At 39.6% G+C, this 26,120-nt stretch overlaps 2 protein-coding genes across 4 annotated transcripts; one reads left to right on the top strand and one right to left on the bottom strand.

The window, feature by feature from the left end:
• Positions 1 to 39: 39 nt before the first annotated feature.
• Positions 40 to 6,275, top strand: zbtb22a (zinc finger and BTB domain containing 22a). Of its 3 annotated transcripts, none has more exons than XM_046059468.1 (4): positions 40 to 437; positions 3,142 to 3,314; positions 3,454 to 4,225; positions 4,767 to 6,275. In XM_046059468.1, the coding sequence occupies exons 3-4, from the start codon at positions 3,496 to 3,498 to the stop codon at positions 5,876 to 5,878; spliced, it is 1,842 nt and encodes a 613-aa protein (XP_045915424.1). In that variant the 5' UTR covers positions 40 to 437; positions 3,142 to 3,314; positions 3,454 to 3,495; the 3' UTR covers positions 5,879 to 6,275. The 3 variants fall into 3 exon arrangements, with proteins under 3 accessions (XP_045915424.1, XP_045915422.1, XP_045915423.1); XM_046059466.1 differs by having other exon boundaries at positions 3,096 to 3,314; XM_046059467.1 differs by lacking the exon at positions 40 to 437 and adding an exon at positions 1,664 to 1,712 and having other exon boundaries at positions 3,096 to 3,314.
• A 2,608-nt stretch (positions 6,276 to 8,883) lies between these two features.
• mbpa (myelin basic protein a) lies at positions 8,884 to 16,801 on the bottom strand. The gene is made up of 6 exons (XM_046059214.1): positions 16,624 to 16,801; positions 14,320 to 14,415; positions 13,784 to 13,810; positions 12,275 to 12,295; positions 10,715 to 10,798; positions 8,884 to 10,160 (listed from the first exon to the last, which is right to left on the bottom strand). Exons 1-6 carry the CDS (start codon positions 16,741 to 16,743, stop codon positions 10,110 to 10,112), a joined length of 399 nt encoding a protein of 132 aa, XP_045915170.1. The 5' UTR covers positions 16,744 to 16,801; the 3' UTR covers positions 8,884 to 10,109.
• Positions 16,802 to 26,120: the final 9,319 nt, after the last annotated feature.

Raw genomic sequence — 26,120 nt, 5'->3', positions numbered from 1 at the left:
TGCGGTATAATTTAACTGGTGTCCAAAGGGGCGGGGCGATCCAGTGATGGCGTCTCCCTGTCACCAGAAGTTGGTCATATAACGTTGGATTCGTCAATAATATCTTAATACTGCTCGTACAGTTGTGGATCCAGCTTTTATAATACAAATTAAGTATTATTGCAGCTAATGGCACGTCACTGTGATGGCATTTTATAGTAATTCAAACAAACTTTTAACACCCACTCACGTTGTGTGTGAGGATGTTGATGCTGTTGTGTCAACCAGCAGCTAGCATCAGGAACGCCTCCGGGCGAACTGCTGTTAGCATTTACTAGCTTGCTTATTTGACAAAAACAAGCGATGGTACTGCGCATCTGGAATACACGAATAATTATGTTGTGCTGCAAATAGCCAGCGACGTTCCCTATAAAAGTAAAAAGCTCGACATATCAAAGGTAAAGTAATTAAGCTAACGTTAGCTGACTAGCTAGCTAGAACTAAGTTACTGGTTAGCTACATGCTAACGAAGGAATTGGCATACATTAACGAATGTAGAATCAAAAAACACAGGGAATATATTTTTTGGTTACATAACCAGACTTCATGTTAATAATACTGTTTCTAACGACAGCCCTTTATGTGATGTGTCTTGTTAACTACAGGAGTGTTTCGTACATTGGAAAGCTAACATTAGCTAGCTGATCATCAGGTGGAAGCTCCCTTACTTCATGTCACAAATCAATACAGTTTGAGATTCACACAACAGGTTATCATTTAATATCTTTATTAACTGCCTGCCTACTAATTTTTTACCGTATTCTGATGCTAGAGCTGAAAATGTAATGTTAAGCCGATCAGATCAATCGATTATATGGAGTGTAAAGTCAGAAAAATGTAAGCAATTATAAATTAAGACATTAGGTACAAGGTTGTTTATGTCATTATACAGCACAAGGTTGTATAACGAAACGAATACATATATACACATAAACACTCCAAACATTCTGCAGTGCATTATTTGACTTTGTGTGTCTGGGGTGAATATGTTTGAGAACCAAAAATATAATGGAAGATTTTATAAGTTGATAAAGGTAATTGTTAATGCCAAACATTCCCTTGTTCAAACATCTCTGCTGTGAGGATTTGCAGCTTTTGTTTATTTGGTTTAATGGTGAACTAAAGTATCTCACAAAAGTGAGTACACCCCTCACATTTTTGTAAATATTTGATTATATCGTTTCATGTGACAAAACTGAAGAAATGACACTTTGCTAGTGTTACAGCTTGTGTAACAGTGTAAATTTGCTGTCCCCTCAAAATAACGCATCACACAGCCATGAATGTCTAAACCACTGGCAACAAAAGTGAGTACACCCTTAAGTGAAAATGTCCAAATTGGGTACAATTAGCCATTTTCCCTCCCCGGTGTCAAGTGACTCCTTTGTGTTACAAGGTCTCAGGAGTGAATGGGGAGTAGGTGTGTTAAATTTGGTGTTATCTCTCTCACACTCCCTCATACTGGTCACTGGAAGTTCAACATGGCACCTCATGACAAAGAACTCTCTCAGGATCTGAAAAAAAGAATTGTTGCTCTACACAAAGATGGCCTAGGCTATAAGAAGATTGCCAAGACCCTGAAACTGAGCTGCAGCACGGTGGCCAAGACCATACAGCGGTTCAACAAGACAGGTTCCACTCAGAACAGGCCTCGCCATGGTCGACCAAAGAAGGTGAGTGCACGTGCTCAGCGTCATATCCAGAGGTTGTCTTTGGGAAATAGACGTATGAGTGCTGCTAGCATTGCTGCAGAGGTTGAAGGGGTGGGGGGGTCAGCCTGTCAGTGCTCAGACCATATGCCGCACACCGCATTAAATTGGTCTGCATGGCTGTCGTCCCAGAAGGAAGCCTCTCCTAAAGATGATGCACAAGAAAGCCTGCAAACAGTTTGCTGGAGACAAGCAGACTGAGGACATGAATTACTGGAACCATGTCCTGTGGTCTGATGAGACCAAGATAAACTTATTTGGTTCAGATGGTGTCAAGAGTATGTGTCAGCAACCAGGTGAGGAGTACAAAGACAAGTGTTTCTTACCTACAGTCAAGCAAGGTGGCGGGAGTGTCGTGGTCTGGGGCTGCATGAGTGCTGCCTGCACTGGGGAGTCATTTCTTACGTGTTGTCACATGAAAAGATAATCAAATATTTACACAAATGTGAGGGGTGTACTCACTTTAGTGAGATCCTGTAAATATTTTTGGTATTTCATAATAATGACCTTTGGTTCTGACACTTACTTAGACTGAAAAGGTAAGCTATTAAGAAACCAACTAATTGGTCCCTTTTTTACATATAAAACTTAATACCATTGTATCCTTGATTATTAATGTAGGACTATGCTAACTGTTGTTTATTATCAATAAATAACTAATTTGCATACATTTTAATCTGTTGCTTGGTCTTTGTTAAAAAAACTGAAAATGCACATAAGTTAAATGACACAATTTACTATCATACAAAGACAAACTAAAGCAGGAGTTCTATTTTTTTTTTAAAACCAGATAAGTAACTATCTATACCTTATTTTTTTTTTTCTTTTGAAATATCTACCATTTTTCATTTAGTCTATAGCAACATCACCTTTACTGTCTGTACCTCTGTGTGTATATTATGTAGGCTGCCTCCCTCCCCTCTCTCTCCTTCCTTCCCTCTTTTTCTCTCTCTCTCACTCACTCACTCACTCACACACCCCCCCATCCAGTCGAGGCAGATGGCCGCCCACCCTGAGCCATGGTTCTGCCTCTGTCGCCTAGTGCTTGCTCTTGGTGGGAATTGTTGGGCTTCTGTAAATAACATCAGAGAGTATGGTCTAGACCTGCTCTTTTATGAAAAGTGCTGTGAGATAACTGTTGTTGTGATTTGGCGCTATATAAATAAAATTGAATTGAAGTAACCTCAAACTATAATACGAAATAGGCCTGTGTTATATGCATCAATAGAAAGCATTCAAAATATGTACTAAATGCTGACAATACAAGAAAAATAACCAAAAAGTATATTTAAAAAAATCTATATATAATTTACCACTTTTGCACTTCATGTTTTAATCTTCTTTTAGTTTTGTGTGGCCATGGATCCAACCTGCAGTGCTTCTTCTGCTTCAGCGGGTTTGACTGTCCAGGTGTGTTTCCCCGGCGCCCGTGCTGCTGTTTTGGACAACCTGAACCGCCAACGGGAAGAGGGCAGGCTGTGTGACCTCTCCATCCAGGTGCAAGGTCAAGTGTTCAGGGCCCACCGCTGTGTGCTCGCTGCTTCCTCGCCTTACTTTCATGACCAGGTAAGCCAGAGTACATCAGTGTGCAATATACTGTGTGTACGGATTCATTTATAATAGGGTATTGCTGTTTTGTGGCTTCTTGACATACATTTCTGTCCAGATGCCCAAATCTCTGTATGTCTTTGTTCCTTTCTCTCAGGTGTTACTGAAGAATGTTACAACTGTCTCTCTACCCTCGGTTATGGACCCAGTGGCGTTTGAGAGTGTCTTGAGTTCTGCCTACACAGGCCAGCTGAGCATTGTGCATGATGACATTGTTAACTATGTCACTGTAGCCAGTTTCCTCCAGATGTGGCACATCGTGGATAAATGTACTGAGATCCTGAAGAGGCCCCGGCCCTCAGCAGAAGTCACCCCTGGAGAGGCTGCTGCAGCTCACTCTGGCACTGCATCTCGCCAGCAGTCTCCAAGCAGCACAGACTGCTTATTTCTGGAAAGGGAGGGAAGACGGAAGGAGAGAAAGCCCGATGCCTTGCCTCCCTTAGCTACATGGAGACGCCCGCAGCAGTTTCCTAGATGGGGACGCTCACGGCCCTCATCAACCCAGCACTTAGCGGATTCTCAACTGGACGCCCTCCCTGGCTATGCAGAGAGTGATTACGCCAGTGGTGAGGAGGCATGGGTATCAAGCCATGCCAAAACTAGCCACTTTGCTCATGATGTACCTCTCCACAATACCCGGCACCACGGGGGGTTCACTAGTGGTGAGGCATTAAAACAGAAAGTCAGGTTTCAACAGCGGGGAGCACCGCCGAGCGCTGATAGACTGCTTGATAAGAATAAAGAGAGCGCGGACAGTGATGAGACACAAGAGAAGAGGAAGCATGAGAAACGAGAAATTGAGGCAGATGAGGGAGTTGGAGAGGAGGCAGTGGAGATGAAGGAAGGCTTTGCACAAATGGGACACTTTGGTAAGATACATAAGCCTAATTTTTCTCTGACTAACAAAATGGAATAAAAAATTTAACTTAATCACACCCTACTGTATGTAGTCTGGTTAAGCTAACTAAGTTGAATTATGCTTTTTTCTCTTTAATGATTAGTTATTTTCAAAATTGGTGCCCTATGACCTGAGAAAACTAAGGAAAAAGCCTTTGTACATATCCCTATCGCTCTTAAGTGAAATCCTACAACAACCAGAATGCCTTGCATGTAGTGTCTTCAAGGCATGCCTCAGCTGAAGGTGGTTTAAGGAAGGCATGAGCGGAATTTGTTTCAAAGGCTAGTGACTGTTTTACCAGAAACAAGTTGGCATTAAGTGCTATGTCAGTTTTCGATACTCACAGGCACATTTAGGTCAGTAACACCAAAAAAAGTACTGAAATTGGAACTAGCCTTATAGTTTGGCTCTTCTATACTGGGTTCAGTATTCATTCTCCTTGTTCTGTGCATAGTCTAAGTTAATATGCTGTGGCTATCTGCATTTGATTTTGTTTTGCATCATTCCAACAGGCTTCCACCCAATTGAGAATGCAGGTGCCGGACAAGCCACGGGGAAGGCGAGTGTGGAGGAGGTGAAGGAAAAAGTGCAGAGGAATTTGGTAGGGAGTGATCCCTCCTCAGGCCTGCCAAGTGTTCATGCTTACCAAACAGGTGAAGGCGTTCCGGGCACTTCTTGTCCAGTTTCACCACGGCCGCAATGGCAGACCGGTCCCTGGTCTCAACAAGAGCAGAGGCCACAGGAAGGAGAAGGTGGCAGCTACAGTAAAGATGAGGATGAAGACGAGGAGGAGGAGGATGTGGACTTTGAATTTTTCAAAGAAGGTGCCTTTAGCAGAGACACGTATGACGAGATTGAAGATGGCACAGGACAGGTTTCCCAGAGGCCTTTAGTGCCCGTGTCTCCTGACTTCACTATGGCAGGCTCGGAGATGAACTGGCCTTCCACCAGTGCTGGACAGGGTGGCTCTTTGACACCCACCTCAAATCGCAATATGTCTCCGTCCTCTGCTGCATTTCCGCCACCCTCTTCGCCCCCAACCCCATCTTCATCATCCTCAGTGTCACTCGCTGGCGCGCCCTACACAGGCAAAGTCCACTTCTGCCACTGCGGCAAAGCCTACACCCTGAAGAGTATGCGTGACCGGCATGTGAAGATGCAGCACCTCAATCTACGGCCCTTCGGCTGTCCTGTTTGCACAAAGTCCTTCAAGATGAAGCACCATCTAACCAAGCACCTTAAGACTCACGGAGGGCTGCGTCCCTATGAGTGTGGCCTGTGTGGGAAGAAAGTCATCTGGCGAGATAGCTTCCTCAGGCATCAGGCCCGATGTGAGAGACTTGCCTCCAGCTCTTCAGTTAACAGCAACAACGCAAGCACAGCACCAGCAGATGTGGATGACAGCTACAGTTATGGTTTTGAAGATGGGGAGGCTTTTCTTGCAACAGCAGGACAAGTGAAAGTCGAGCAGGTGGATTTTCACGGGGAGATGGAGGACGGGATGGGGGGCCTGTTGGGCGGTGTGTCTGGGATTGTGGATGAGCTAAGAAGTCAGTCACAAAATTTGGACACCGGTAATCATGTTTTTAAAGAGGAGGCGAGCGAGAGCTTTAGTGTAAATTAAACATTGATGTGAACCATAGGTTTACAGCACTTGAACTGTATGCATGTAAATACATGCAAGAAGTAAGATGAATTACACGATGGCTTTAAAGGTCTACGGACACCAATCATTGAAGGCTTCTTTGAGCAGCTGCTTTTCTTTGATCTTTTTAAATGTGCATTCTTTTCATGTCATCAGTGGGGTGGGGGGGGAAATAAAGGAACAATCATGCTTCATTCAAGTGATCCTTTTAACTTGTGCAGTGCCATGTAGGCTCAGTTCTTGTTTAGTGATGCTGTAAACTGTATATCTGTAACAAGCTGTGTTGTGAATGTAACTCTGGTGGCCGTATTAAAGTTGATTTTGCACATAAATTATTTGCCATTGATCTACATAAGAAAATAAAGGTTAAAACAGTTTCCTGTGCCATAGTGATGTCTTTTCACACTATGTAAAGGAAAGAAATTTGGGGGGGGGTGTATATATAGTAATAAAACAGTTTTGTTTTTCTGATTGTTTTAGGATTTATTCTAGAAGATGGTAAGCTACTTCCCCTTTTCTCTCTCTTAGCCTCTACCTGTCATCTCTTGCACTTCTCTGTACTGGACCATCGGCCATCTCTCTCTCGGCTGTCGGTGCCTCAACCAGTTGTTGATTAGGAGATTCAGCCTCTCCCCTTCTCTATTCAATTCAAATTAGCTTTATTGGCATGGATGTGTAATAACAATATTGCCAAAGCATCATACATACTACATAATGAAGGCTGGCCAGTATGGTCCAATCCAACAGGCAAGCTACTGTAGGTCAAATTGTTAAAGTTGACGCTATGATAGACAGAACACACAGTGCATACGCAATGGAGTCTACCTCTCTGTAGTTTGCATGTTTTCATGGCCCTCTTCCTCTGTGTGTGTGTGTGTGTGTTTTCTCCTCTGTGTGAATGCGGTTGTCCTGTGTGTTTTTCCAGGACTATATGGTGGAGAGGTGTTGTGGCTCAGATCCAACCTAGTGGGCGAGCTGCTCACTTGTCCTCCTAGATCCATCCTCTTCACTTATGTTTTACAGTCTACATCTTGTCATCATTCAACTGTGTATACTATTAATCTGTTCTGTACACTGTGCACAGAACAGATTGAGGCTTTAAACAAGGATTTTAATCTAGTGTCTAAGGACAGAAAATTGACTTAACACGAATTTTACAACATTGTGGGTCAATCTAGAACAGTTTGGTTAACACCAGAATGATGTGGCTCTTTTTAGAAGGGTTCCTTTGCAGCACAATACTGGAGCACCAGAGGTCTCTCTTGCTCAACACTGCAGCATCCCTTCTCTGTCATTAACTTGTGCAAAATGTCTTAAAGCATCTATCGTTGATTGTAAAAGACCCAGAGTCCCTGTAAAATGGCGAGCTAATACATTTTGTCTTATCATTTAATGTATTCAAGTACATTCAGCCTTTACACATCTACGTTTTAATGGCAAACATGAGGTTGTGACAGAGGTGTAATAAGGAACAAAGGTATTAGGCACTGTATATGTAACCGGTGAAATTAAGACACAGCACTTTAGCATTTATACTTGTATCTTATGCCAGAGAATTATTTTAGATTTTAATTAATTTGGGGGGATATTTACTCATGCCAGAAATCTGTACGACCAGAATCAGGGTAAAGATGAACCATATTGAATTGCTAAGGGTATATTAAGCTCTTTATGCGGATGCTATATTTTAAGGTTGTGTGGTGCAGTTTTTTTACGCCACTGTGCCAATTATAGCAGAAACATTGTATGCAGGAGAGAAAGGGCTCTTTGCTAATTGTGGTTTTAGGGGCAGTTGTCCTTGAAAAGTTCTATCGCAGCATTATTTCTAATGATGAGCAACATTATTTTTCTTGCTTATGAGTATCATCCTTATAAAGTGTTTAATTGGATGTATCTTGTCTTCTTCAGTCCTTTGATATTGGGATTATGGTCTGAGATAGATGATTGGCCGCCTGAGGATATTTCAAGAGTGTGTGGGAGTTTTTTCACTGGTGAATCATGGGTTGATTTAGAGGCCAATGTAGTAGGTCTACATACTTTATTTCTGCCCTCTTCAGTTATTCAGTAAACCGTGAAGCTGGTTGAGACATGATGTTGCAGTGTCCACTATTGTCATGCTTGGCGGTTAGCTTAGTTTAGCATAAAAACAGGGAGCAGGAGCACATAACCTCCCTGTCAAACAACACATTTTTGGTTTTACACTTGATACTGAACAGTCCAACTAATTAATTGGTGAGCTGTAGACATGCTGATGAGCAGATTTTTTGTTTAGACTGTGAGGCTAGCTGTTTCCCTGTTTCTTGACTTTATGCTAAGCTAAGCTGACCTTCTGGCTCCAACTACATCAATCAGCCATAACATTACTGAAAGGTGAAGTGAATAACACTGATTATCTCTTTACTATGGCTGTCAGTGTGTGGGATATATCAAATGAACATTGTGTCCTGGTCCTCATAGCTAATGTTGTAGAAGCAAGAAAAATGGGCTAGTGTAAATGTATGATGGCTAGACAACTGGGTCAGAGTATCTCCAAAATGGTCTGCAGTACCTATGAAAAGCGGCCAAGGCTCATTGATGCAAGTGGGGAGTGAAGGCTGGCCAGTATGGTCCAATCCAACAGACAAGCTACTCTAGGTCAAATTGTTAAAAAAGTTGACACTCTGATAGAAAGGTGACAGAACACACAGTGCATACACAATGGAGTCCATGCCTCAACTGGTATGGGCTATTTTGGCGGCAAAAGGGAGATCTACATTATTACCAGCAGGTGGTCATAATGTTACAGCCAATTGGTGTATTTACCATACAGATGTGAGAGAGATATTATCTCCTAAACTCTCTGCAAGAAAGCTAAAGGGCATATTTACCCAAATGTCAAACCATTTCTTCAAAACAAATTGAAAATGTGCATTTGTATGTGTCTTTCATTCTGTTTTGACTACATGAAATGTGAAAAAATAGATGTAATAAAGACAACACAGTTGTCATATTTTACAATATTTAATAACAGAGATAAGACGAACCAGGTTTATTTCCAATTAGACATTTCATTAAAGACAGAGTTTTTCATTAAGAGGAAACAAAACACTCAGTTTTCTAAGTATCAGTTCCTATTCCTGTAGCACCACCACATGTCAGCAATCTTTACAATGATTTTGACTATTCTGTTAAAGTGAACATACAAAAACAGAGCATGAACAAATGAGAGTGGCAATGTAATTTATCATGAACAAAATAAAATTGACAAATTATACGTCAGAACATTTGAAGTCAATACCCTGCCCTTCAGGCTACTAAACCCCTCATACCATCTTGGTGCTTCAGCCGTAAACCTTTGAGCAACTTACTATCTGACCGTCAGATAAAACCTTTCATCTCCTAAATAAAACACAAATAACATTAAAACTTAAAATTTAATTTAAGATGCAAACAGATAACTCACAATAGATGATGCAAAAGCTAAATAGAAAAGAGAGCAGACCAGTAGTTTTCAGGAATTTTAAGTTGTATTATTTACTTTTATAAACAGTGCATTTGAAAAGGGCATTTTTTGATAGATTTGAATGGCAACATACTGTACATGTTTATTAACCACACTGAAGCATAATGAAACAACATTAATAAATGAATATACTGCATGTTTCCGGTTGTATTTTCAAATGTATTTCTTTGCAACATACGTTTCACTCAAGCACAACAACGACAAACACTCTTTATCTGGACTTCACATGTGAAACAAAAACAATGGTTTGTTTGGTGTGTGAGTTGTGTGAAAGTGAGATACATAAAGCGTCACTCATGTACAAAATGCAGATGACAAAAGACAAGTAGAAAAACAAATATCTGCCATGAACGAACGTCAGACAGCAGACACTAGCACCATCAGACCAAGATACTTGAATGGATGATTTTTACAGTAAGATATTTTACTAAAAGCATGTCCAAACCTTTTGTAAACAGCTAAATAATGAATGAAATAGGATTTGCTTAGAAGTAGGATTAAAAAGAGAACTGGCACTATGACCACGTACATGCCTTGAGAGTGGTTTCATACTGTGTCAATGTGGTGTCACTGTCTAAACATACAGGAGGCTTGTGTTAGTCGGTTAACATTTCTTGAGGTTGTGAGTCCGCCGCTTGCAGATCGTTTCCTTCTCCTTCATCTTGTCCCGTCGGCATTGGATCTGTGGTTTGGCCTTCGGCGGAGAGCTTAGAAGATGGTGCTCCAGCGTTTAGGGGGTGGACGGGACTTGGTTTCTCCCTGGAAAGAAGAGGGAGGATGATGACGTGGCTGAGAAAAACATGGATTTTCTATCCCCAGAGATGATGTCTAAGAGCAATCTGGGGTGATGTAGTTTTCAAGTTAAACCTGTGCTGAAAGGTCATGAAAGGTTTGATTGTCAAATTATTCACATTTATTGGGATTCAAGGGGATCATCCACACTGAAAATAAATAAGAGAGTCAAGGTTGATGACATTTGCAGAAAAATAATCAATGAACATGTGTATGAGGAATGTAATATTTGGGTTTACATGTCACTGTAAAAATGCAAATGTTGCTCTTAAGCTCGTTAGTTTATTATGATGACAGGCTGCTGTGAAAGCGTGTCAATGAAAGAAAATGAATGAAAAGTATTCCAACTGAAATGATGAATCATTATACTGTATTTATTTATTACTCACTGATCTCTGATGAGAGCATCACTGTTGCATTTGGGCAAACACAGATAGAAAATAGTGTTTATGAAGCCCAGTTTAAAAATAGAAAGAGAAAATCTTGTGTACAACAAGGAGGCAAACGAGCGGTAAGCTCACCAGGTTGAAGATTCTGGACAGTGTACTTTGGTCTCTGCGTCTTCTGACTGGCGACTTTGTGCTCTCGGCACGGGGCGACGAGGCCTAGAAAAAGATGCTCTATAAGCACAGATGAAGACCTGAAACCAGGACCTGAGAACACGCTTGCTACTTTGTCATTGTATAACCTTTAACCAGACGTTTAATTAATTTTACATTGATGAGAACATCAGACGTCCCACTACTTTTACAAAATGTCAAACAGAAAACAAGTGCTTAAAAATGTTATAGAGAATTATTGCTGTTGTTGAACAAAAAACACATATCCACAAAAAACATCTTTCCAAAATGAAGAAATGACAGCATACTTCCTTATTGGTGCCCAAACTTTTGTACTTTTTGGACATTTTACACATCTCTTTGTTTACCATCCATCCTCTTTAATTGCATTGGGATTGACCTTTTGGTATTTGGATCTATGTTTTCATTAAGTTCTTTGCTACGATAGTTTCCCATGTGGACAATAAAGGTGGACTGATGTGAGGTTATTTAACTTTTAGAAGCTATACACAAGATATAAAGGTATAAAGGACATACAATTGTTTCAGTATACAACCTAATTTGACTCTTGTGCTAACTGCAGGTATGTGGTTTCTCTGCAACAGCAGCAGTGCGAAGAAACAGTTGTCTATGTTTTTTTGATATGTTATTGTGAGAGAATAAGGTGATAGAGACATGGAGGAAAACATGAACATGTGACAGGACCAGTCTCAGATAACAGCAACCTTCAGGGGAAAGAAAATGGATGAAAAGGACAAGATAAAGTCCACAGTGAACTGACAGGAAACAGAGGACACAAGTGGAAAATCAGCGTCAAATGACACACAAATGGCTGTCCACAGTTGTCGGACAGATAAGTATAAGGTGGGAAGCCAAAACAGATAGATCTGTGAGTCATCTCTGGCACAGAGGGGATGGATGTGTTACAGAAAAGGAGTGGTGTGGAAGATGAGGAGGACGAGGGTGATGCAGGTCAAGAGGTCCTAAGAGAAAATGTTTACCGGTTGTGGTTCATAAATAGTCGAGCTGTTTCAAAGTCATCCAGAAGCAGTGAGTCACTCTGGATTAAAGCAAAGGAGGGAGTGGGGGGTTGAAATGTAATACATTTACCAATAAGCCAGTAATTGTTGGTGTCAAAAATAAATTAATAAATCTTTTTGACTGATCAACCAGAGAATGAAAGTGATATTTTTGTGGCACCCGACAAAAGTGAGCTGCTGGAAGCTTTGTCTTTCAGCTACTAATGTAAATGCTGGTGAATCAGCATCTACTTTCGAATATGTCTTGAATCCACATGCTCAGGTGTTAAAGGCATTTCTCTTCAAGGAGCAAAGCAGTGAAACTGCAACGTGAGAAAGAGAATAGGACTGAAGGTTAGGTAACAGGTGCGCTGCAGACAAAGGACACATTGCGGAGGAGCTCTCTACAGACGGAAATGGGATCATTGCACACAAACACAGAGCAGTGCAGACAGCAGTGGGGCTTTTGTTTGATTCAGAAAGGGAAGATTTTGTCACGTACCAAGCCCAAGACATCTCTCCACTGGACATGAAAGACAAACAAACAGTGACATGATGAGATGAGAGTGTGGTGGCACCTGCATCTGCCTCAACACATCTGAGAATCATCCAGTAGCAAGATAAGCAGTGATGTGGTGGTAAAGTAAAACAAAGTAAAACCTTCATCCAGCCATTTCTAATTATGGTGTTGACCAGTGGTTCCCAACATTTTTATTTTGGACTCCTTAAAATTTTTCCTTTTGGTGGCCAGAAAAGGTAAAACTATCCAAATTATGCCTGACCAGAGAAAAGAAAAATATTAATATAAATGTATTTAGCTAAGTATCGTCTTGACAGATTTACCATGTGACCCATCAGAGGGGCCCTGACCCACAGAATGGGAACCAGTCACATAAAAGGTCAGTGTTTGGTCAGTTAACAGACCAATAATCCAGTAATTACATTATAGCTACACATAGAGCAACAAAATGTACCATTATAAATCATTAGAAAGCAGAAAAATTATCGTTTATTTTGAAATACCCCCATCTACAATTTAAGCCACTATGTGTAGAGTATACGTACCAAGTTAGCGCTGCAACATCTTTAAGATTGATTCCAATTCAATTTGGTGCAAACGTTCATGGTCCCCAGAAGATAAAGCCTACTGACTTTGGTGATGTCATGACCTTTATATAGTGCTACTAACAGGATGAACGGTTCAATCACCCAGGGAATTATCAGCACATCATCTAAAAGATGGATTACCATTAAAGTTGGTCCATTCGATTCCCCCAAAGGATGTATCCCAATGACTTTAGCGATCCGTGGAATTTTACTCAATCATCAGGTTGAAATTTTAATTTACCCAGGTTATTGGCTTATGACAATGAAATATCTACTGAACTAATGACATTCCATTCAATAGCTAAACATATCTAAAAAACAGTGTTTAGTGCTAATTAGCTAAACTAGTGACAAGTGCTTATTAGCAGATGTTAGCATGGTGGCAAACCAAACCAATATGGGGAACATGCATGATTCCTGCTGAACACCAGCATGTTAGTATCGTCATTGTGAACATGTTAGCATGCTGTGGCTAACCACTAGTGTGGCTAAATTTTAGTCCTGTTATGTGACTATAGTATATTTAAAATTATTTGGCACAAATGTTTGTTTGTAAACAATAGTGGAGGGGGCTGCTGTCTGACAGCAGCTTAAGCCTACTACCACTGAATGGTTATCAATCCCACACATAATGGCTTAAATGTATCAAATGTACCCAAATATCCTACCCCCGTGTATCCAATAAAACTCCAAGTGGACATCCAATAAAAAGATTCAAACAAATTGCTATTTAAAAAAATGCAGATATTAGATATTTATGACATTGAAAAATATGATGGAGAACATGTCAGACAAGGACGTCATGACTAAAATGTGATGTATCAGTGCACGTCTGGATCTTCACCCTGCGGCTACACCTCTGGAATGATCAATAAAACAGATATTGTGAAAAAATGACACTCACCCTGGATTTAGGACGAGGAGAGGAAACCTAAACACCAAGCAACAACAACAACAGAATGACTGATTGCACAGGGCAGGGAAAAAAGAATAACAAACTCTGCTTTGTAATAAACAAATGAATGAAAATTCCCCCAATAACTCTTTTTTATCAGTATGTAAATGAAGGTGTCACGCAGCTTTGTAATCAGTGAGGGAGGAAAACAGTTTGGCTGTTTTTGAAACGCTGCTGCACTATTGATGCCAAGAGTTGGATCCAAAGTAAATTAAAAGAAAACACTGACAGTTCCACACTCACACAGTATAAATTAGAGGAAATTGGTTTGTTCTGCATTCTGACTTATGCAACTCATGGCAGTCTCAGAGCAAAACATCAAACTCTGTTGAGGTCAAAAAACATTTACGATTTGAATAAAACTGAGAATGCTGGCATGACGCAACAAAACTGACTTTACATTCGTGGTTAAAAGTATGTAAAATATGTGTGTGATCTGTGATATGATTTATACAATATGATATCATTTAATCCAAACAACTTACAATGCTCCTGAAGAAATGCACCACAGCATTTTCATTGGTCCGGCGGCGAGCGGAGGATTGCTGGGGTGAGGTAGCCAGGTGACCCCGGAATGACCCCTGTGAGGATCAACAGAGGTCACGTAACTGTATGTGTTGACATGGTATGTTGTTATACCACAAAAGCAAAATGCTACTGATTGAAATCAAATCAAATGGCATCAGTATAACTCAAAAGCACTGAAAAATATTTCTATGCAATATTTTCATGATGGATTAGTTTGAGCATGAGCTTGAATAGGCATAATTTCTTTCCTGAAAGTCCAGCTGCACCATACCTCCTTATATAATAATTTTTATACTTATATATACAGTGTCAAGGCCTTAATGGGTGTAAAGTCTCACAACGTGTGAAAGAAACCAAATGAAGTAGACAAGAACTACAAGAAAGGACTCAAACAACATTCTATGATGAGAAATCTGAAAATTGAATCAATTAAAGGCAATTAAAATATTAAATTCAAACAACGTGAAAGTACAATATACATATAAGTATACAATTTACAACATTTAAGTTTTATCAGATGTAGCTGTCCCTTCTTTTTTTGTGGGCGTATGAAGTATGTATATGTTTGAAGTGTGCAGCTAACACGACCTTCAAAACAACCTCACATATCTGACCTTCTCTGCCTGCGCTGCTGGCATCTGCTCATCCTAATTATCTTGTATTTTCTGTTAGTTGTCTTTAAGTTTCATCAATATTATTAAAGTAAAAATCATAAATCTTAAAAGACTGCCTTGATATGTATAGATACCTTTTGTGGTTGTTTTTTGGTAATTTTTTGGTGTATTATATTACAAGTGCAGGACAGAGAGCTTATAACATATGAGGGAAAAGATCTAAGCACAAACCTTTCTTTTACACTGTCTTTCTAAAAATGACTGAATACACAAAATTCGAGATCTGACATGCACGTGTTATACGTACTCAAAAACAGACTTGGATGTCAGATGAAAGGGGTCTGTATGAGAGCAGCTCTGACTGCAGAGGGCCCCTGCTATCACAGAGTGTTGACTCTTGAACTTGAAAGAGGTTTTCTATCTGCAGCTCAGGGCCAGGCTGACATTACAAACAAAATGTTCCTGCACCGTGGTAAATTTAGCGTAGGCTTACTTCTTCTTTCACAACATCTCAGTGGATATACACATTATTTCTTTAACTTGTACTGCAAGAATCTGAACTTGGATAAAAGAGTTTTTCAGAAAAATCTGGACTGAAGACTGCATGTTTTGAAAATTCAGTTGTTAATGCTTTAAGAGACATTTTTTTGGTTAATAATAGTAAGATAATAATGATTTTATAGTCATTTAAAACAGTTACATACATAATATGTTCAAGTAACACATAAAGCACCTGCTTAAAATTCAGTTACAACCACTTCTCAGTCAACAGTCTAAATAATTAAATTTTCATAATTTAGATAAATATAAAACAGATCAACCTATATGAAAGATAAAGATAAAACTAAAGGAAAGGGTCGGCTGGCAAAAATAAAAAAAAACAATTCAGAAGAATAGTGAGTTTAAATTTTCTCTTTCAATTACATGAAAATCACAGTTTTTTTTCTTCAAAAAATAATCATATTTAGAATAATATATATTTAGAGAATCACCATTCGAAAGTAGCGTCTGGTTAGGGAAATAAGCCACCGGTGCTCTGCTCCTTTAAGCAGCTATTGTCAAAAAGCCCTTCAGCAAGGTGCAAAACCTCAAACTGAGAAATGTACTTTCTCTCCTTAGAACTAGTATCTGCTTGTGCAGGGTGTTACTGTAACTTAGAAGTTAATTTGAATGTTTCTATAAATATTTATTATTTTCTAAAAAAGTCTCTTGAAAGTTATGGAGACAAGTGAAAGGAGATGTGCTGAGATGTGAGATATGTGCTGCCCACCCCAACTTTTACATCTTAAACTTTATTAAAACATTTGCAAATAATGGATAATCTTTAAAAAATTGTCACTAAACTGAAAACAGGGTTGTTTTCCTAGCTCATGAATAGCTGACATTGCTTTCACAGGACAGCAACAAAACCACATAATCTATCAATCAGATGATTGTAATTATGCGTAGGAACTGAAATTCTTCAACTAGACACACCAGACAGCACTACAATTTCTAACAATTCCAAATTCAACAAAGCACTAAAACCATGTAGAATTTAGCCCAGTATTGTAGTACAATGATGAAAAATTATCAAATTCTTTTTGCATGATGTTAAAGTTTTAAGAGACATTGGGAGCAGTGATGTTTAACTTGAAAAATACTCACCTTGCTCCTTTTCTTTTTGTCTCCACCAAAGAACTTGCTAATCTGATCCATTAGACCAGGGTTCTTCTTTTTCCTCCCGAGCCCGAAGGTGCTCTGCCCTGAGGTGCTTGCTGTAGCCATGCTAGTTGCTGAGGTTGGGTGGATTTGACCTCTCTCTTATTTACTAAGTAGTCCTCTTCCAAGCAAGTCCACAGTGCCAAAACACGGCTCTGCTGCTTCTTCAGGGTGGTTTGCAGCTCTTCTGATGCGCAGGGGCCGTCTTTGAAGGTGTTGTCTCCTCAGTCCCAGGGCACCATGGGACATGAGGAGGGTCAGGTGGGGTGTTGGGTGGTTGCATTTGCTGTGAGATCCATGGTTCTGGCATGGATCCAGGCATTCTTTGGAGCTTCAGTGGCTGTGTCAGTCACTGCCGCCCTCCGCATGGGCACGGCCATTGTTCCTCTCCCCATCTGCTTCACGCAGGCCGCAGGGACAACAAGGGTTATCTCTGAGTCTGCACTCACACCCTGATGCAAAGCAGTCCACAGCTCTGTGAGGCCATTGTTGAATCAGCCTCATATATTTTCTTAATGGATTGTGTTTAAATTAGATGTACAGTCACCCAGATTAACATATGGAGAGGCCCAGAAGAAAGGAAACGCTTGTTGTGTCAAAACCTGTGAACATGAGCCAAGTAACTGTGTCTGCACATTGATAAAATAAACTTGTGGTGACTTTGCATGTTTGGATTTTCTCCATTTTGTGTTTTCATGTTGAAACAAATGCAATCCATAAAACTCAGGCTATTACTGCAAGTTTATGACTAATGGAGCTACAGAAGTTGAATTTTGGGCTTGAAATATAAAATATTACCAAACTTTATGTTTTACTGTGATGTTAATAGTAATGTTGAGTTGTCCACTAAAAGCCAACATAATGTACTAATCCAATATGTGATGACTGAACCCTGAGTGAAGAGTATTTTGTAAACCACTGTTTTCTGGGTCAAACAAACTCAACATTTATTTTATTGTGACGCTTGGGAAAAGTCTCTGTCATCGTCAGTTTCAGATGGACGATTTCAAATATCCTTGAACGTTTGTGTATTTTGCCGTTGTACCAACACTACAAGGAGCTCTGAATGTGTTGTTTCACATGCAGTGGCTGCAGCAGCCAGTGAACAAAGCAGGATCTGTTGCAGGATGAGTTGTGTTAGAAAACACCCATGCAGCATCAGAATATTAATATTTTAGAACAGATGCCTATTTGTTATAGTTGTTTCTTATTTCAAACTAGAAATGGACTTTTTTTTGGAAATCGCCTGTCAAATTGAAGGACCACAACAACAAATTAATCTTTTTTCATATCACAGGACACATGAAGGCAGTCTTTTAAAAATATATTTCAGAGGTGGAAGTAAAGAATTTCAAAAATAAGTTATTATCCTGTTGCTTTTATGAAATCCAGATGAGCATAATAACAAGAGAAAATTTAAACTTTGATGAACTGACTTAACTTTTGATTCTGCATTTGAGTGGCTGCAAAACAGTCAGAGGTATACTGGACTAGAATAACATCAAGGAAAAATACCAATGCTTAAAATACTCATTTAAATTAATATATGTTGCACAATTTCTATGTAAAACACTTGACACACAAGACAAGATGAGAAAGTAAAAGAGACACAGGAGAGATTATTCTGGATTCTTGTCCGAGTCCATGTTGGGAACAGCTGTATAATCTGAGACATAATAATGAATAATACATGACCTGATTTCTATTTATGGACTCTCACAGATAGTGTTGTAGTCAAGACCGCCCAAACCGAGACCAAGTCAAGACCAAGACCAGAGTTTATCGATACCAAGACAAGACCAAGACCTTTTGGGGCTGAGACCAAGTCGAGACCAACATTCAAGGGAGGGCGAGACCGAGTCAAGACCAAGACCAGTTCCACATTACATGACACACAATTAAATGTGGAACGAGATCAAAGGTACTTCTCAAATTGATCTGAAAGATCCACATTCCCATTAAAACAACCACATACAAACACTAAGAGCTGAATTCAACATAAGCATTTTTATTCAACACTTCTTTTCCATGCTTACCATCAAAGGGAGTGGGGACAGTCATTAGCGGTAACAACACATTTTTAATTAGCGTTATTGGTTACATTTGAAGCAATACGTTTCACATCCAATCAAAGTTCATGTGAACAAATAAATCAGACAATGCAAAAGCAATTTATTGATAATACCAAAGTTATGGTCTTGATTGGTCTTTAAATAAAATCCCGAGGCCTTGAGTACTACAACACTACTCACAAAGGTACATATATGTCCAAAACCTGGATGTTTGATTAAAAAAATGGAGAATGTTTTGCTCTTGGTGTGAGAAATATCAAATATCAAACTCCACTGCCATGTTGTGGTATCACTAAGCTTCAATACAACGCTGGCAGGGTCTAATAATGTTTCTCTCTTTTCCAGTTTCCAGCTTTTCAAATTATATGACAAGCTTTGCAAAATGGCCAGCGGGAATATAAATTGCACGTCGACTAAATTGAATGGACTTTGATATTGCTCTTTTTTCATTTGCCATGCTGGTGGCCAGTTTGGAAACCACTTCTGTCCAGACTGAAATATCTCAACAAATATTGAATTGATTGCCATGAAATTCTGTACATTTATTCACGTTCCTCTCAGGATGAACTGCATATCTTTGATGATCCCACAACTTCATCTGTTAGGTCAGAATTTCCATTTTCCATATACTTTGGTTTATGACCAAATACCTGCACCGCTAACGTTAGCAGCTAAAATGCTAAGATCATATGGTGAACTTAATAAACATTATACCAGCTTAACATCATTCTGTTAATTTTGTTATTATAAACAGGTTAGCTTGCTGATGTTAGCATTTAGCTCAAAACACCACTAGTCTAGTGCCTCAAAGAGTCTCCACTTTAGAGCCTTAAGGCCCTTTCAGACACAAAAGCGCTTTGCACTTTGCAGTGCGCTGAGCGCTGGTTGATGCACCAACAAACTGCCCTGGCGTGGTACAATCAATCGAAAATAATCAGTTTCATAGTGCAGCAATGCCGTTAAGTCTTATTTTGCCTGTGTTGACTGTTTTCATATCTTTTTTATTTGGCAACAAAAAAGGAAATAAAAATGTATTGGTATCTGTAACAAGAAAAAGATGACCAAATAATGTCATATCCACTTCTTGTTATTTTGAGCATTTTGATTAGCCTGGAAACACAACACAAAAGTATATTTCAAACAACATTTGACAGAAAAGGATTTACTATGGTATTAAAACTATATGAAGGGATTCATTTGGAGCAAATCTAAGTAAATATAATATAAAAATATAATATAATTATTTATGGCATGCTTGCAGGATTGCTGAGAGATGAGTTACACATTAACTGAATTTAATGGCCTTTAATGGAAATCGTTTTAGTTTGGTGAATGATTTGAACCAGATCTACTGAGCACCATGTTTAATCAACTGTTAGTCATACAAAATCATTCATCTTTTGGCAACCACATGTGGCTAAAATACAGCGCATTCAGCAATTGGGAAAAGTCTGTCATCGTCAGATTCAGAGAAAATCCAAATGCTCGTGAAAGTGGAGAAACCCGAGGCCTTTATTTGAACTCATCCGCTGAGGAATCCTGAATATGAAAGTGGGCAAAAGTTCCTTTCTATACATGAGTGCCCATAACACTGACATCTATGTGGCCAACATGGCTGCCCAATGTCCTGTATAAACAGAACAAAATGGGAATAGATTCAGAGGGAGACATGTTTGTCCACTCTGCCTTGTCCACAGTGCTCCGTCTGTTTGTCCTGCTGGGCCGAGCCTCAGCGCAGCACCCACGGGCCTGACAGAGGTAGGGTGCAGGAATGCAGAGAGTGGGCTGACCACACTGTTTGTGCCCTCGTGTCCAGAAGAGTCTTGGATTTGTTCCTGCAGCTGGAGGGTCGAGCCTGAGAGCAGGGGAAACAATAGCGGCCATGCAAGAGAGCTGTGGGACACAAACATGGGAGATATCCTTGAACCCTGGCAGGAATGTCGATCTAAACCAAGATGCCCACTCAGAGAGGCAGCTGAATATCTATCTGCTACTGGAGAGAGGGAGAAAGAAAGCCGTCCTCTGTTCCATCACAGACTATTTGGCTTGTTTTCAGTAATTAGCTAAAACTTCTTTCACTTCTTTAATCTGTAAACGCAGCCATCAGCCTGAGAGGTTTCTGATATTACAGTTTTTCTCAATCTATTTGGCACAGTTCCTGAAACAAACTTACAGTTGTCAAAACTCTAACTACAACCCTCACACAACGTGCTACATTCAGCACACCACTCCATGTGACCTGCAAAAGGCGATTAGTCAATCAAAAGAACTCTTGTTTCAATGCAAAGACATCTTGTCAAATGACAGTTTACTCCGAAAGTGTGATATTTACCTACTATGTAATATTGTCCAATTGCTAACATTGTATATTTAGGCAGCTGAATAGTACTGATGTCAGCCACGGCACACACTATACTTTAAACAATCCATTTATTTGACGACACTATGGACCGGCCCAGATTAGGCTGCACTCTCTGACCAGCATCTGTCAGACTTAGGCAATGGTAGAATACAGTCTATAATTGTTGCCTGTATCTCATTTGAGATTTCTCCGTGTCCTTTCTCTGACTCTTCCTCGTCCACTGCCCGCCCCTCCCCCTCTTTCTGGAGTTTGCATGTTCTCCCCGTGTCCCCGTGGGTTCTCTCCGGGTGCTCGGGCTTCCTCCCACCATCCAAAGACATGCAGGCTAGTTTAATTGGTGTCTCCGAAATTGTCCTTAGGTGTGGATGTGAGTGTGAGTGTTTGTCTGTCTATGTGTGGCCCTGCGATGGACTGCCGACCTGTCCAGGGTGTACCCCGCATTTCGCCCAATGTAAGCTGGGATTGGCTCCAGCCCCCTGCGACCCAGTGCGCAGGATAAGCGGTTGACAATGATTCAATAGCAAAGAATGCAAATTATTATGATTTGCAAGGGTTACTCAGTGCTCATTTGACGATTGTGCCAAAGCGATGGAGAAAAACTGTGGTCATTATACCAGGTCATTAGTCACGTTTCACCTACAGAGAGCGTTGAAGGAGTTAAAAGTAGTCACAGATGAGCCTGAATTTTGTTTCTCTTTAAATAAACGGTTACTCTTTAAGCAAAGACACAATCCAATGTTAACAAAAGGATCACCTGACCATCAAAAGCCCAAACACAAGACTTGAACCTGCGGTCCAGTTTAATTTTAAGTTTTATTGTCCGACGCCATCTCGACTCCTATGTTACTCTGAAATCGAATGACCAATCATTTTATTACAGAGATTCTCGATACCAACTAAAACTTGATACAGACATTCATTGTGCCCAGACGATGAATATTACTAACTTACCTCCCAACCCTCTAGAGCCACTATGAGGATGACATTTGCTGTTTTGATTGAAATGTGTAAACAGCTCTTTCCATGAAATTTGGTGCCGACATTCAAGTCCCCCTCAGGCTGAGAATGGCGATCCATTAAGTCTAGCACAATCTTCAGGTCAAGAATTCAATTTGTCCAGTAATGTCTATCTATCTATCTATCTATCTATCTATCTATCTATCTATCTATCTATCTATCTATCTATCTATCTATCTATTTATCTATCTATCCAGAGGAGAGGAGCAGCTTTCAAAAGCAGTGAAACCATTTGTCAAAGTATTGAAATGCATCACACTTTTCCTTGCAAAAGGAAAAACACATGAATCAATCTGACCTTGACAGCTGCAGCTACACAAAAACAAAACTTTGAATATTTGTTCAATGACAGATTTTCTGTCATCGAAGAAGCACATTGCAGTTTTTCTCAGTCACATTGGTACATTTCTTGAATCATCCTTAACATTTTCAAAACAGTAAGTGCATTTCTTGATACAGGTACAAACAGCACAACACAGTGGTTTACCTGCAAAAGCCCTTTACTTGCTCAAAATCCTTAGTCTATGTCTCAAAAGTAAATATTTAGGTCAGTGAACCTGTCAGTGTCATCAGAATGACAAGTCCTTGTGTCATTGATTACGAACAAGATAGTCAAAATGTTTAGCCATGTTGTCAATCTAACAGTGTAGTCTGTAAGTAGTGTGTTTGACCATTTTGCATGTATTGACTTATGCAATGAACAGAGACTGGTATAATACATTGTGATCAGCATAACATAAGCAATTGATAATGTCGAAAACAGCAGACATTTGTACATAATCATTTGCATAGGTGAGTCAAAGCATTTGCAATTTGTTCAAAATAATGAGAAATTGCTTTTATGATGTGCACAAGTGAACAGAGGTTGAACAATTACTTTTGAGAATTTAAATTCTGATCTGAGAAATGTACCAAAGCAACAGAGAAAAATTGTAGTGATAACTTTCAAGCCTTGATTTCTGCATATCATTTTCAATCGTATTAAATTGTGGAATTGTCACACTGCTTTGATCTAGCCTGTTCAAGTGTGTTTCTCTCCAATCCAGCGGGGACGACAGCGACTTAAGGAAAAATAGCAACACCGGATTCCATCTCAAATCGTGGTTCACTATTAGGCTCTGAGAGTGAAAAGCCTCTTGTTGTGTCCTTGTCACCCTGGATGACCTCTTCGTGTCGCATCCCAGCCCTGTAGCCTAAAGATGACAACATAGCTATGATCCTCAGCAGCTGATGTCACCATCCAGTGGATGCTCAGACCAAGAAAAACCACTTCCTCCTTTCAATGAAACAACATCTAATTGTATCACATTTCACATTTTGTAGTTGATCAATCATCATAAATAAAGAGCCAGTGCCTTTGAAGCTGACATGTTGATTAAAAACTTGATGTACTGCTGATTTTGTAAGGCATTTTGTGCCTTCATTGTCTCTGGATATTCCTATTGTTTGAACTAATAGGATCAACTGTAAGATGTGAATGGTTTCTTTTCCCACAGTGCATCCTCAGAGCAATGTATTTGGCTGGTAAACAACTCAACGCAAATGTCTTGGTGGTTGAAAGCCAATGATTCCATCAACATTTGGCAGGCGTCGCCGCACAGGGCTCGAGGATAATGCCATCACTTGTTTAGCATCTCAACAATATCATGCTCTCTTTCTTTCAAACAGAGGGCCAGAGGATATGTTTGAGGCACTGCTGCTGTAACTAAAGGATTGTTGCAAATGGGAGAGTAAGAGAGAAATGGCATTTTTTTGTGATTTTAAATGTCAGACAAGACCTCTGATGATCTTTAATTATTTTACGCTTCTTTTAGTCATTTAGCAATTTTGAATCCACTGGCGGTTCAGTACACCATCTGTACTTCTCTCTTTTTTCTCTTCACTTCTTCTTCTGCCTCACACCTGTGAAAACATGTGCAAATGAGATTTTATTACAGAAATTCACAACATCCTTTGATTATCACACAACATGTGACACCGGCAGTGATTAAAGTCATTCATGATGCTTCATATTCATTAGATTCACTGCGCTGGGTAAAAGTGGCCTGTTGTGCACCTGCTACTCCAACAGAAAGTAGGTGCTGCAGGTGGGCATCCCAGATCAGAGGGATCTTCTGTAAATCTCTTAATCTTTGTGGCCATAAAGACTTTTGTATCAGAGCTTTCTTTCATTTGTGACGTTTACATTGTGTCTCAGTACTGGAGGCAGCCAATACACACTCATGATTTGTTGGGATTTGTGCAGGTTAGGCATTGCTGGGATGTTTCAGTCTGGTCGAGTCCATAAGAACATGACATGTTGGTAGGAAACCAAGGTCACTGAATACAACAACATAGCTCACAGACATGGACTAACTGCAATCATCTATGAAATATGTTCGGTATCTTAGTTTTCCAGCTGTATCTTTGTGGCAGAATCAACTGAACAGATCAATACATGCATCAATGTCCTGTAGTGGTTCTGTGATGTGTTGCTGAAAGCTTTCGTCATTTTAACACATTCATGAGATTGGCATGGACTGAAACAAAGTGCAGTCTTATTGTTTCTGTAATAATACAACTTGGCAGTACTGTCAACTTTTATGCCAAAAAGCATTTCACAGATTTCGCTCACAGTGCTGCTGCTGATTTTCTGGGCTCATGTGAAGTGTGGTTGGAAGCACTGGGCCAACCACCTGTTGTTTTCATTCATTCTAACATAGAAAACATCTGCAGCATCCTGGCATTTGCAGTTGTCTTTTGAAGAGGGAAGGCATTTTGAAGAGATTTGGACAAACAAGAAGGTGGATAATGTGTGCATTCAAGTCCAGTTGTTTACCGGTGCGGGATAAAAAAACACCATATAAAGGAAAAGATTTGTCACAGTCCTTATTTAGGTTGTGTCATGTGTTTTAAGTCTTTGGGAATAATGGGTGTTATTTTGCATCATGTGATGTCCAATTTGATACCCTAACTGTAGCATTTTGTCCACATTGATGTTTGTACCTTGTAGGTTGAAACAATAAAAATATTGTGAATGTGGAACTTCTGAAAGCAATTACATTATTATTACAGTTTTTCTCAGTCGCTTTGGTGCATTTCTCGAATCATCGTTAACATTTGCTAAACAGTAAGTGCATTTCTCGAAACAGGTAGTACAAACAGCACAACACAGTGGATTACCTGCAAAAGCCCATAACTTGGTCAAAATCCTTAGTCTACCTCTCAAAAGCAAATCTTTATGTCATTGAACTTGTCAGTGCCATCAGAACGACAAGTCCTTGTGTCTTGTTTATGAACAAGCAAGTCAAAATGTTTAGCCATCTTGTCAATATAACAGTGTACTCTGTAACTATTTTCTGATGTACATTTTGGCTAAGATTTTGATGACAATGATTGAAAATGCACAAGGCTACACTTTTTTTGTATGGCATATATCACTTTCACCAGTACAAAGTTATACATTGCAGGAGAGAGGACAGGAATCACAGCTATGCTTTTACTGTTCGTACTGTAATTTGTTGACAGAGCATGTCATTGTAATACAGAAAAGAAAGAGACAGGACTGCTGCATGGGATACACCCCTTTGGCTGACTTTCCGGTCTTTTGTATCCCAGATTCTCTTCCACATCACAACAGATATCTTCATCAATTCAGGTTTACACATTTACAAAAAAATTCTAATAGACATGTAATGAATGTCTATCTATATATATTAATGCTCACTGTGTATTGTTACTGTTTCCTTGTATTGAGTATTGGTATGAGTGTTGCTATTGTGATGTTGTTGTGGTCTATTCTTACTTTGTTTATGGTCCTTAAGAAACAACATTTTGCATGTAGTGACAAATGCAATGAACATATGCATAGATGTTTTGGGGGGTAAGATTATTCAACACAGACTAGTATAATTCATTGTGATCAGCAGGACATAAGCAATTGATAATGTAGGAAACAGCAGACAATTGTACATAATCATTTGCATCAGTGTGTCAAGTCATTTGCAATTTGT

This window comes from Micropterus dolomieu, linkage group LG09, assembly GCF_021292245.1.
Source record: "Micropterus dolomieu isolate WLL.071019.BEF.003 ecotype Adirondacks linkage group LG09, ASM2129224v1, whole genome shotgun sequence".
NCBI classification, from domain to species: Eukaryota; Metazoa; Chordata; class Actinopteri; order Centrarchiformes; family Centrarchidae; genus Micropterus; species Micropterus dolomieu.
Note: the sequence above shows the minus strand (reverse complement) of the source record. Positions and strands in the feature narration are given on the sequence as shown.

Excerpts from the sequence above, each read along its gene's own strand:
- zbtb22a (XM_046059466.1), top strand. The coding sequence starts at position 3,108 with ATGGATCCAACCTGCAGTGCTTCTTCTGCTTCAGCGGGTTTGACTGTC. Across the intron at positions 3,315-3,453 it reads CGCCTTACTTTCATGACCAG|GTGTTACTGAAGAATGTTAC; the intron begins GTAAGCCAGAGT and ends CCTTTCTCTCAG. Across the intron at positions 4,226-4,766 it reads TGCACAAATGGGACACTTTG|GCTTCCACCCAATTGAGAAT; the intron begins GTAAGATACATA and ends TCATTCCAACAG.
- mbpa (XM_046059214.1), bottom strand. The coding sequence starts at position 16,743 with ATGGCTACAGCAAGCACCTCAGGGCAGAGCACCTTCGGGCTCGGGAGG. Across the intron at positions 14,416-16,623 it reads ACAAAAAGAAAAGGAGCAAG|GGGTCATTCCGGGGTCACCT; the intron begins GTGAGTATTTTT and ends TGATCCTCACAG. Across the intron at positions 10,799-12,274 it reads GGAGAGATGTCTTGGGCTTG|GCCTCGTCGCCCCGTGCCGA; the intron begins GTACGTGACAAA and ends ATCTTTTTCTAG.